General features: G+C 38.1%; 1 protein-coding gene across 1 annotated transcript in view; it reads left to right on the forward strand.

Moving 5' to 3' along the window:
• LIMCH1 (LIM and calponin homology domains 1) overlaps nt 1-13,595 on the forward strand; it is a 341,811-nt gene that overhangs the window by 231,039 nt on the left and 97,177 nt on the right. The window contains 3 exon segments of the mRNA XM_082838854.1: nt 3,154-3,260; nt 8,595-8,625; nt 10,609-10,719. Coding sequence (XP_082694980.1) covers nt 3,154-3,260; nt 8,595-8,625; nt 10,609-10,719 — 249 coding nt within the window.

Genomic DNA, 13,595 nt, shown 5'->3' on the forward strand with positions numbered 1-13,595 from the left:
GTGTGAAGAGTAAGGCAGATGGGAATTTGCAGGATGCATTTTAGGTAATTAAAGGCACAGCTTCCCCACCAGCTGTGGTCGCTGCCCCTGTTAGCTCTTGGCTGGTGGCGGGGGTGGGGGTGGGGGGGGCGCTTTTCTCCTGACTGGGGTCTGGCTCCCTTCCAGCATCATTAGATTGCAGCACGGAGCTGGAAGGAGACCTGCCATTATTTAAATCTTCCAGCCCAAAATGTTCAAGCTGGCGACGCAATGCTTCTGTGTTTGCAGTTTGTGTGCTGAAGATAGCGTGGCACTCGGGGCGCATCCGGGAATGCACGTGGGAAGAGCACCTTCTTTCTTGAGAATCTGACGTGCCACGGTCTTGTGCCTCTGATGGGACCACATGGTGGGTCACAAGTCTGGTCCTTTTAATGGGGTCCCAAATGATTCCTAGAAAATTCCGGGACCCATCCTTTGCTTTCCTCTGGGTAAGAAACCCTCAGAGCTCCTAGGCCAACCAGAAAGAGAGTTGCATGCCTAGAAAAGACTCACCTGAACCTCTCCAAACCTCTGGAGATGGGAGGGAAGATAGAAAAACTCCAAGGAGAACTGGATAATTTTAAAACATGCAAAGTAATTGCAGGAGAGACTGTGAAGGGTATGGAAGACTTCAGACTCTTACCAGCTCATGGTCAGTCTACAAGAGGTGTTGTGAAGGACACAGATATTGTGACTGATGGTACTTCTTACCTACTGAAAAATCCAGGGGCACAGGAAAGAAAACATTCTGGGGTGGGCCACCCTCCACAGGGGGAAGTGAGATTTGAGCATCTCCTCATTGGTCTCCCTGTCTCCTGTCTTGTTCCTCTTAAGTCCTTCCTTTACACCCTCTCCCTCCCACCCAGGCCTACCCCCAGCAATCTACTTCTGCTGCAGACCCGGGCACTTACTTCTCAGATCACCACCCCTCTGTGACTTCCATAGCCTGCCTTCCATGGCCTTCAAGGACCCCATGATCAGACCCTGACTCCAAAGCCTCATCTTCCTTTGATACCGGCCTCAGATTTGATGCTTGAATTCCTCATGTATGCCACGTTGTTTTGCACCCCCATCCTTTGCTAGTTGTGTGGCCTTAATGATGCTTAATTGCTCTGTGCCTCACACTGTTCATCTGTAAAATGAGGATGATAATAGTACCTACCTCATAACGTTGTGCAGGGATTAAGTGAGCTAATATATGTAAAATTCGTGGAAGAACGCTTGGCATATAATAAGGGCTAAATAAACATTAGCAATTTATTGCTATTGCTCTTGTTATTTTGAACCTGGTTGTATTATCTTTTTATTGCTGCATAAAAAAGTACTGTAAACTTAGCATCTTCAGTCAACACCCACTGATTATCTTAGTTTCTGTAATCAGAAGTATGGACATGGTGTGACCGAAGACTTTGCTCACAGCGCTGAAATTGGGGTGTTGGCAGGGGCTGAAGTCCAAGCTGAGCTTCTTCCAAGCCTCTTCCAAGCTCATGTTGTTATTGACAGAAGGCATCTCCTTGAAGCTATAGAACTCGTGGTCAGCAGGAACTCTGACTTCACCTTCTTTGAAAAGCTCCCCTGATTAGGTCAGGTGCAATCAGGTCATCTTTCTTCTGATCAACTCAAAAGAGTGATATCCCATCTCATGCCCAGGTTCCACTGGCACTCAAGGGGAGGTGATTATACAGGGTGTGTCCGTCAGTGGGTGAGATCCTTGGGGACCATCTTAGAATCCTACCTACACACTGGTCATTGGGAAATACTATGATTTTTGTTCGCTTTGTTAAATTGCACTTGGGTGAATATATGATTTATTTACCACCACCGTTATTTCAGATTTTTGTAGCATCTTTCTTAGAGCATTTAGATGGATTCACATTGATCTGCATCCTGGAACCAGCCTTCATCTTTCCTTTCCTGTAGTTTGAACTACCTGATGGGACCAGTTAGCTCATCAGAAGTCTTTTAGGAAGAGGATAATTGGAGACTTATAACTGATGCACCTGCTGCTAACATCCTAGAGTTCCAAAAGTATGACTCACAATTTGCAATTCCTTCCAGAGCCATTTATTTATTCTTAATGACTCCCAACAGATGAAGACCAGAACCCTCCTCAGCTGTCGATTGTGTCTGCTACTCTGCCAGGTCAAAGTAAACTTGTACCTGCTAGAGAAATTTGTCACCATGAGGAGGGTCTTTGACATTATATTCAAAAGATTTCCTTGCCCCCTCATTTTTCCCTTTCCAATTAAGTCTAGATTTCCCCACCCCATTTAATTCAGTTTATAAGTCCACAAAGAGGTATTACTGGTCAAAACCCATTGATAAAGGATGTATTTTAAAAATTTTTATTGGAATATAGTTGATTTACGATGTTATATTAGTTTCAGGTGTACAGCAAAGTGAATCAGTTATACACATACATATATCTATTCTTTTTTAGATTCTTTTCTCATATAGGCCATTACAGAGTATTGAGTAGAGTTCCCTGTGCTATACAGTAGGTCTTTATTAGTTATATATTTTATTTTATATATAGTAGTGTGTATATGTCAATCCCAACCTCCCAATTTATCCCTCCCCCGCCCTTACCCCTGGTAACTATAAGTTTGTTTTCTACAAACTGTATTTCTGTTTTGTAGATAAGTTCATTTGTACTCTTTTTTTAGATAAGGATATATTTTTGAAGATCAACTGAAAAGAAAAACTTGTTGAAGATGACACTTGGGTAGTAAAACCTATTTAAAAAAATATATATATATCCATTTTGAACCAGATTCTAGGCAATAAGACATGGACAAAACTTTGAAGCAATAGGGAATTTCCCCCAAATTGCTAATTTCTACTTTCCAATGGCATTTAACTTACAGTTTTATACAAATGTGAAAAGATAAAGGGAAAAAAAATGAATTTGACATAGCTGCAGGTTTAGAAGTTTGAAGTGTCTACTTATTCCAGCATTTCCTAAAGAGGTATGATTTTATTATCCAACAGGCCATAACTCACACCTGACTCTCACTGCCTTAATGACTGACATGCCTCCAGTAATTTGGACTATTAAAGAAGAAAGGCTGGTTCATAAAATAATATAAAATAATATAAAATAATATAGACTTGGATTTCTTTTCTTCCTTCTAGGACAATATCATATTATTCTTGAGAGGTTGTAAAGAGCTCGGCCTTAAAGAATCTCAACTTTTTGACCCGAGTGACCTACAGGATACGTCCAACAGAGTAACAGTCAAGTAAGTAATGCATGATTTATGTTCAAGGGAAACCCATTTATGGTTTGATTTGCAGTTTTGTGATGATGATGTAAGGTCTAAGAGGCAGAGAATTGGGCATGCCTAATAAAATTAAAATGTGGAGGTAAAAACCTAGCTTTCAAAATAAACCACATTGGCCTTCCCTTGTGTATAGCTTTCATTCTGATCAAACATAATTTTTTGAAATGCAAAAATCATGTACATAGAGTTAAAATTTTAGAGAAACGGAAGAAAATGTTAAGTGAAACTTAACAGAGGGAGAGGCAAGGGAGAAATATGCACAAATCTGTTTGGGTTAGACAAAAAGCTTTTATTGGCTCCAGTTGGGCATATGAATAGGCTCCTGGAAGACTGCAAACTCCTAAAAAGATTTGAACTCTGTTTATTATGCAAAGAAGTCAATAGATTATGGAAAAATCTATTCTTCATTTACACTTGTAACTGTTTTCTCATATGTGTCAGTGATCAAGTTCTTTGAAGATGGATCATTGGCCATTTGGCTATTGTTGACTGTATCTACTCAGTGAGCCATGTTTGGGGCCAAAGAATTCTTGGGAAAGAATGTTATAGTAAAAGAAAAGGCAATGTGCTTCTCTATGAAGAAATAGCTCATGAGCAGAGTAATGAGATGAAAAGTCCTTTTGAGATGGTAGAGGTAACTTTCCTGTAGTTTAAAAGTTCTTTAGACTCTACCAAATTCAGATAAAACCTTTTTGAAATTAGTCAAACAGTATTTGGCATTAATATGCTTTAATAATAAGCTTGATTACATAGATAGCATCTTTGGACTGGCTATACTTCTCCTTTTGATTACTTTTGGGTCATTTTATCATAGAAGGACAGAAAAGAGAAAGAAACCAAAATTCAGTGCTGTTAATTTTTTGCTATTTGCCGATACTGGCTTTTTCTTAATGATGGGGAAAAATAATTGAAACTACTAAATGAAATCAAGTTGGAGTTCATATTGGATTTTATGATTTTGGGATTTTATGATTTATGACTGGGAATAAGGGAGAGTCAGCCATGATTGATTATGTAAAAAGCACTTCTCTGTTGTCAATGTGCCTTTTCTTTTTTGAAGTACAATTAACATACACCATTATATTAGTTTTAGGTGTGCAACATAATGATTTAATATTTGTATGTATTGCAAAATGTTTACCACAATAAGTCTAGTTAACATCTGTCACCATATAAAGTTTATTTTTCTTGTGATGAGAACTTTTAAGATCTACTCTCTTAGCAATTTCTTAGCAACTTTCAAATATGCAATACAGTGTTATTAACTATAGTTGACATGCTGTACATTACATCCCCATGACTTATTTATTTTATAACTGGAAGTTTGTACCTTTTGACCTCTCTTTAATACTTCTCATGGAAAATTTTTACTTAAATGTAAAAAGAACAGAATAAAAATTATGATATTTGAATATGTAAACCACCATAAACCTCATTTTAGTCCTCACATGCTCCATTTATTTCTGTACCTAAATCCAGCCTCTATAAATCATTATTCATTTTAGAAAATTGTTTCAGGTTCTGCCTCATCTCACATTCATAGTTTCACCTGGGTGGCAAGTGACCAGAAACAATAGTAACTGTGTGACATGGTAGGTAATCATTTGTTACACACACATTGATTAGAGTGTGAGGGAAAGTTCACTTTGACACTGTTGGCAGCTGCATTCATTTTTTTTTAAGAGTCACTTTAAATCAATATGTTACTAAACCAGGAGGCTTCTGAGACTGATTGGTTTTAGAAATTCAGAACTCGTATCACTTTACTGCTTTTCTACAAAACCGTGAGCATCGGGGAATCTCAGATCTACCTCTACATCTGCTACCCCCAGGTCTATAATCCTAGGCAAGCTCCCTTGCTTCAGTAGGGCTCTGTGTCTTCATCTATAAAATGGAATTGGACAGAATGTTCTTTTGTGTGTGTGTGTGTGTGTGTGTGTGTGTGTGTGTGTGATTCATCCTGAAGAATGTTCCATGTGCACTTGAAAAGAATGTGTATTCTGCTGCTTTTGGTTGTAATGTTCTGCATATGTCTAATAAGCCCATCTTATATGTCATTTGAAACTAATGTTTTATTATTGATTTTCTGTCTGGATGATCTGTCCATTGATTTAAGTAGGTATTAAAGTCCCGTACTACTATTGTATTACTGTCAGTTTCTCCTTTTATTTCAGTAAATATTTACATTATGTATTTAGGTGCCCCTTTCTCCCTCTCTTCTCCTTCTCAGACCCCAATAATGAGAATGTTAGCATGTTTGATGTTGGACAGAATGTTCTTTCAGGTATGATTCTAGCTAAAGCTTTCTCAGTGCAGATCTGGGAAGATGGTTCAACCAACTTCTAAAGAAAGCGACTTTAGTTCAAAGACACAGAAAGCAACCTAAAGGAAAAAAAGTCACTTAGACCAGTGGCACACAGACAGTCACTTCTCAATTACTGGACAATCTTCCCCTTCTCCTCTTCTTTTCTCTGTTCTTTTTCTCTTTCTCTCTGCTTCTTTTCTCTGTCTCCTTCTCTTCCCTATGCTTCCCTTCCCTTCTTTATCATACCTTTCCATCTGTCTCCCATTTTTGCATTTCTTCTCCTCATTTTCTTCCCTTTTAAGTTTTTCCTTCACTTGAGATTATTATTTTCGTTAAGCAATACTTGCCCATCGCCTTCCCCTATGTCATTTTTCATTAATTCAACAAAGATTTACTGAGCAGCTACTATGTGTCTGATACTTTCCAGTCACTAGAGAACAGGCCCCCTGTTCACAGGGAATTTATACCCTGTGTCAAGAAATGGGAAGTAAATAAGTAAATTTTTAAAAATTGCAGGGAGTGATAAGTGCTGAGAAGAAAATAAAATAATAATAAAATAGATGGTGTAAAAGATAGTGACCATGGCAATATATACATATATCAAATCACTGTGTTGCATACCTTAAACTTATATAACGTTTTATATCAATTATATCTCAGTCAAACAGGGGGGGAAATAAAAAAGAAAGGTGGTCAAGAATGGTCTCTCTAAAGACGTGGCATTTCAGCTGAGGGCTGAGACATGGATGGGAAGCAAGAGCCAGACATGCTAAGATCTATAGGGTATTCAGGGCAGAGGACTCAGGTAGAAAGGCTGGGAAGAGAAACAAACTTGATGTCTAGAAAGAGAAAGAAGAGTGGCCAGCCAGTGTGGTAGAAGGGTAATGAGCAAGGACGAGCGTGGTGGGAGGGGTGGTCCACAAGTGTTGTAGGTTGTTGAATTTGGCATAATTATGGAGAAAACATTTTTATTTCACTGTATGAATATTTAGAAGCACATAAAGAACTTTATATTAAAAATTATGCCATAAATTCATTTCTGGTACTTAGAAAATCTTTTCTAGTATTAGGGAAGATTGGGGCATGGAATGCGCTATCTGCTTCACAACTTTTCTGTAAGTGATGCTGGTTTAACTTGGCACTGTCCAGGGGACATTTGCAACATATGTAGATTTCATAGCTATGGAAGATGAAAGTAGAACTGCTATATTTTTCTGCTTTCCCCTCTGAAAGTTGAGCCAAACATTAGCAGAGATGGAGAACCCCCTACTGACACCAATTAATAGTGGAAGCAATAGGTAGAGGGGTAGATCCCAGAGAGGAAATTTTGATGCTTTTTGAAATTGTCTTTTGAAAAATACTCTTTAGATTAGCTCTCATTGTGGGTAATTTTTCTTCTTATTTTTTTTTGAGAAGTAACTTGAGTAGACTATAAAGAAAGAAAGAGGGAAAACTGCAAATGATTACTCTGTGTGTAATTTCGTGAACTCTACTGTAATGGGTGCCAGACGACCTTGATGGGACATGAAAACATAATCCAGAAGGGCATGCAGCAAGTATCATTCCAGGGAATCGCAGCAATTGGATGAAAATGAGGAAAGCCTTTGGATTGCTCCCGAGGATGTCTCTGAAAAATGTGGAAGCATTTTCACGTAATTGGTTGTTACGTGGAAGTCATTCAAACAAATATTTTGTGAGCTCCTACTGTGTGCCAAGAGTGATTTTTTTTTTAGAACTGGGTCACAATTTTAGTCAAAAAACAGTCATTGGCAGTGCAGAAAAAGTCTTATGTTCCCTGTTCTTAAGTTGTTTTTCACAAAAATTTCAAATCTTCTATAGATTTTTGTTTTCATCTGGTTTTGCTGCTGTTACTGTTGTTAAATTATTTTAAATCCTAGCAAATATCTAAGCAGATAATGACAAATCTTTCTTTCTGTTAATAGGGGGGAATATGAAAACATGTTCTTAATCAAATCCAAGTTGGACCACTGCTTCTTACAGTCTAAGTCTCTGTTGATGGTTTATCTCCTTAGTATAGACTAGATTAGTATAGACTATAGACTACATTGTTTTCTAGTCCCTCAAGTCTCAATTGACTTAAAATTGTGCATCTATTCATTAATATGTACTTTGGGTCAGAGTATGCAGCAATAAGGTAACTGGGATCTAAATATCTGGAGGAATTCTTTTTTATATAGTAGAATTACATTCTCCCTCCCCAGCACCCCCCCCCCCCCCCACTGAAGTTCTATGGAAAAAAGAAGTGTAGCATTTATTTTCCTAGTATTTATTTGTTGACATGTTAAAGAAACTTTGAAATAATTTGGGAGAAATTTTTATATTTCACTGTATGAATATGTAGAAAGTACCACCAAGTAGCTTTTTTTGTTTATAGTTTGAGAATAAACATTTATGTATATTTAAGAATGCATGTGTGTATATTTGAACATAGCATGCATATTTTCTTGCTTATGGCTAATTCCCCAGCACTGATTTATGTCCATAGCAGAAAAGAACAAGTATTAGGATAGCATTGCCTCTTTTACATATATTTTCAGGTCTCTTTAATTAGGTAAGGTTTTAGAACTTCTTTAAAAGTACTTGTATAAAGAAGATTTTGGAAGTGCAGTCAGATTTCAATTTGACAGTGATATATAGCCAAGGCAAAATTTTACTTTTACAGTTAAGCTTTGATTATACAAATATAAACAGTGGTAGTTTTAAATGGAATTCTTCATTTTCCAGATGTTACAAAGCATTCATCCTTCCATGGTGCACTATGGAACTTTAATTCCACCTTATCCTTCTGTATTTTGTTTTCTAAGTAATTTTATTTAGTACCTGAAATCACTAATCATAGACCTTAAAAGTAATATATTCTGCTGATTTCATTATATATGTTAGCTTTCAAATACATCTTAAAGGTGTTGAAGGGAAGATCACAGTGAAGAAACTGATCATATTTTCTTTTCCTTTTTCCAAACTAGGAGCCTTGATTATAGCAGGAAGCTGAAAAATGTAAGTGTTTTAATTTCACTTTCCAAACTTTTTTCCTTCTAACTTTGATGGTTCAAGTGTAAAATTTAGCTCATAAGTTCAATGCCTCTCGAATGCCTTGCTAGAAAGAATCTTTCTTAGGAAACAATTATATGTGCCTCTGATAGACTAATTAATGACTCTGATAGAAATAAAAATGGTAGATTTTGCGGGGAGGGGTGGTCTCTTTAATTAGATAAGGGCTTAGTCCAGAAATAAATAAATGAAAGCTTGCACTCCATTTGTAATTTGGTTTCTTAAACACAGAATGATCTGTTTTAGCACTAACATTACTTCTTTGCCATTGGTAGGCACAGATGGGATTATTAAATTAAGCAGTTGGGCAAGTTGTTTTGGGGAAAAGATTAGCATCATATAAATAGTGTTGACTGTTGTGGGCCTGTACCTTTTGTGGGTTTTTTCCTATTAATCTTTTGAGTTTTTATTAGTACCTTCCAAAATCAACTTTTTAGAGTTAGATCTTATTTTCCAAGGCAAGTATGTTAGTGCTCTTTTATTTTAAGTTTAAATTGAAGAATGTAAGAAATGACCTTCTGTATATAAAATTTTAAAATTGGCTGTGACCCTCCCCTTTTAGAGAAATTTTCAGGGTGCTATTATATTTGATTGACATTCTCATCTTCTTTTTCTTCCTCTATAAAACCAGAGATATTTGACATTTTTCATCATACAATTTTAAACAGAAACCCCATAATCTAAAACACAACACAGTTCTATCTGCCGTTTTCCTATTACACTTTTCAAGAGAGCCTCATAGTCTTAGCACACATTAGTTATTTTATGGCTCGAGTTCATGTCCTGACATTCGCAATTTTCTGCTCTCTGGAAAGTTATTTGTAAGCAATCAGTTAAAAAAGAATTTCTGGAAGTTTTGAAGTATTCCTAAAGTCACATTTTCCCACAGAGGTGGAAAACCAGATCACATCCTAGCAAGGATGCACATAACCATATCTTGGGCCTGTTGCCATCGGAAGCATGTATACATATCACATTGTCCAAAGCATTTTCTGGCCAAGTAGAGGGAGGTACAATAAATACCTCCCAGCCTAGTTGAAGCAATAAGACCAAATGTGAAAACAAAATAATAGTTTTAGCTTTTCCATAGTCTTCAGATCCCAATAATTCAATTTTAAGGAGCTCATCTTCAACTGACCCCTGTTGGGTTCTGTGGGAAAGTCAGCGTAAAGAGCCTTTGCTTTTGCGGACAGTTTCTTTGGAAAGACAGAACAAAATGTTAACCTAGGAATGTAGCTTCAGACCAGTGAATATTCATAGACATTCTTAAACATCCAAGGTTGTTAATTGGCAGTAGTCTTGACCAGGCTAAACATTTCCCATCTCAGATTAATAGGAATCTAACCGTACCCCCAGAACTAGGTCTCTGCAGATTGCATTCTTCATTACATTGCTGTCTTCTGACTTTAATTAGATATACTTTGTTGATCTTGTGCTGGAAACCACTAATTAACCTTTATCACTCCTCTGAAAAATGTTTGCCAGTGGTCTTAGCAGAACCTCTGTGCCCACAAGTAGAAATTATGGGCCTTTAAAAGCACCTCTCTCAAAAGGGATTGACAACCTGTTCCATTGCTGGTCTGGGGAAAGACTCCAGAGTTTCTGAAAAATTTTGCTTCCTGGTTTTGAAGCCTTCATGACATGAAAATAATTTTGGAGGATTTATTTTTCCTCCTTGCTGTCTTATAGATCACATTCTCACAACCAAATTCTTCCTAAAACTGGTTATTTTAGCTACTGAATCGTGTTTGTGTTGACCGATGCAACATCGGGTCCTTATTAAAATGATTTCACCTAGAATGGATACCTCATGGATGGTCGGTTTTGTAAATTAATGTTACACATTCTCTCCTCCTGCTTTCCTGTTAGGGAAGCATTATTGATTCTTTAGTTTAAAAGTAATTCTCTGTGCGTGGTTCTCTTTCCCAGGTACTAGTGACTATTTACTGGCTGGGCAAAGCAGCGAATAGCTGTGCATCTTACAGTGGGACAACGCTAAACCTGAAGGAGTTCGAAGGCTTGCTGGCTCAGATGAGGAAGGTAACTTGACTTTTCTTCTTCATCCCATGACGTTCAGACAAGGTGGGAAAGCAACACATTTGCTTGTTTATAAGATCTTTACAGTTTCACGTGGTAAAACTGCACAGGCCAAATATGTCGTGCACTCAAGGAAATGACCGCTTGTCTTACCAATGCCATCTTTGCCTCATACACCCACGCCTACCTGAACTTTTATTCCCTTCTGAGAATGGGAGATCTGAGCTTTATCCAATTTTAATTCCAAAAGAGAAAGTTCAATCCGTCCGTATATGACTTTAGATACCAAAGAGCTCAGTGCTTATTTTCTTGGGGGATAATGCCTGAACTAAACAATACAGCATTATACAAAAATGAAGACTTGCTCTGCACTTTCATCCTAAAGGTCATTTTGCTTACCCATCAGGGCCTTGGTGTGGGTGAAGTAACATTAGCCAAGTTCTTGCCTGGGTACCCACTCCGGATGGGCTCTGAAAAATTAGAAGCATTCTCTTCAAAGATGCATATTTTATGACCATTGCATTTGAATGACCTGGAAATTTCGAAGACATGTTTTTTAATAGTCAGAGCTTTATTTGTGTATTTAATTATGGGAAAGACTGACCTAAGGTAGGAATTTGTCCAAGAAACAGTGCAGTGTTTTTTGTGTGGCTGCCTATGTGTTCCTTTTTAGGATTCAGCAGTGTACATTAACTCACCCAAAGTACTAGCATACAGTACTCCCCGGGAGCAGCCTCACCCAACAGGCCTTAGTGAACAGGTAAGGCTCATTTGTAATCAGTAGCGTCCATGGGTTTTGGATAAGACCCATAGTGCAGCATATATAATTAAGGCCTTCTTCTTCCTCTTTTCTCTAACATGCAAATTAAATGCACCAGTGAAACCTCGTTGAGAGACATTCTGTATTTTACGGATTTTCTTTTAATACTGAAAGCAAGAATTTGCTCCAACTTTCTAATGATTTATTCTTTTTTCCTTAAAGCTAATAGTTCTAATAATTCTTTGCATTTGGCTAGAACCAGGCCGGCTCATATATGTATAAATGGACAAAGCTTTCATATTAGTCATAACACATATAAACAAAGTCCTTGAAGCTAAATTCCTTGAAAAATAAAATAAACACACCACTCAAACACAACACATTGTTTCTTAGTCTTAACCCTTATTTGTCCTTTAATCTTTCGTCTCTCTCAATAAAGGATACTTAGGGAAAATACAAAGGTAAGTTTCAGTATGGATTTGTGAAATCTAAATGTTTGCTGGTCTTATGTTAAATTTGGACTTGGATGATGATAGATGGATTATCTGTTTTAAACTATTGAAAAGCTCTGCCTCATAGTTTCCCTGCTGATTTCTCTTGGAATCTGATTTCTTCTCATTATTGATGTTTCTTATCACTAGCCCAGCTTCTCTATAATCTGAGCAGCTATTGGTCTCTGCAGCTCTCCTAACTTCCCTTTCTAGTGAGACGGTTGGTTACTAACAACTGCCTTGAAATGACCTGTTGTTGTGAACAGCTGTTACTTTTTTTTTAAATGAATATAGATGACATCACAGGACATGAGGGAGTAGTTAGTATCACTGGCCAAAGCGTGACTTAACTAAAAATGGCCAGCTGTGGTGTTCCCATATAAAGAGAGTAGTGGTGTCTCTGTATAAAGAGAGTAATTGACTTGAATTTCACAGGTCTATCCAATGCCTGAAAATATTAGATTTGTCTAAAGTGTATACTATCTCATTTTATCAATTAAGATTGAGTTTAACTGGGAAATGCAGACAACTCCGCCAGTGGCTTAAATAAGATAGAGTTTTATAGCAAACTCACATAAGGTCTGGACATGAGCAGTCCAGGGCTAGTGTGAGGGTCCTGTGACCATCAAGGGCTCAGGCTCCTTCTGTCTTTTTACTCTACTGTCCTCAGCTCACAGATACTCACCTGCTGGTCCAAGATGGCTGCACAGGCTTTAGCCTTCACGTCCACCTTTGAGCCAGGAGAAAGGAGGGCTGAGGAGAAGAAAGGCCTATGCCTTCCTTTAAACACACTGCTGGGAAGTCATGCACTACACTTCTGCTCACATCCTGTTGACTTGAACTTGGTCACGTATCCATACCTAGCTGCAAGGAAAGACTTGGGGAAAGTAGATTTTATTTCATTTAAAAACTGTGTGTATTTTCACGGGAGAAGAAATGGAAAACAGATATTGAGAGACAACTGGAATCTCTTCTGCACATATACATGCTGAAATAAATTTGAAATTAAAAGCTTTTCTTTCACAAAGGAGGCTAGCCTGAAATTTTTTTATATTCATTTTTTTCTAGTGGGAGAAATGTGCATAAAAATGATTAACGGTGGTACAACTTGTTAAGTTCTGTAGTGCAAGGAACACACGTAGAACCCTTAACATAAGCATCGGACACATAGTAGATGTTCGTAGTAGGTTGCTATTGCTATAGACAAAAAAGGTCTCTGGGCTTCCCTGGTGGCGCAGTGGTTGAGAGTCCGCCCGCCGATGCAGGGGACACGGGTTCGTGCCCCGGTCCGGGAAGATCCCACATGCCGCGGAGCGGCTGGGCCCGTGAGCCATGGCCGCTGAGCCTGCGCGTCCGGAGCCTGTGCTCCGCAACGGGAGAGGCTGCAACGGTGAGAGGCCCGCATACCGCATTAAAAAAAAAAAAAAAAAAGTCTCTGAAAGCATCATGACGATGGCCTTTCACTGGGCCTGGATACGTCAGAGAAAGTCTCCCAAAGGAAGGGACACTTAAGCTGAACCAAGGGGAATTACTACGAGAATAGTGAGATTAAAGGGAGCACTGTAGGGAAGAGGGTGGCCCTAGAGATCTCAGGACCTGCAACTAGAAAGTCAACGTTCCAGGTTCTT

Source organism: Leucopleurus acutus (assembly GCF_964270905.1).
Source record: "Leucopleurus acutus genome assembly, chromosome: 4".
In the NCBI taxonomy this organism is placed as follows: Eukaryota; Metazoa; Chordata; class Mammalia; order Artiodactyla; family Delphinidae; genus Leucopleurus; species Leucopleurus acutus.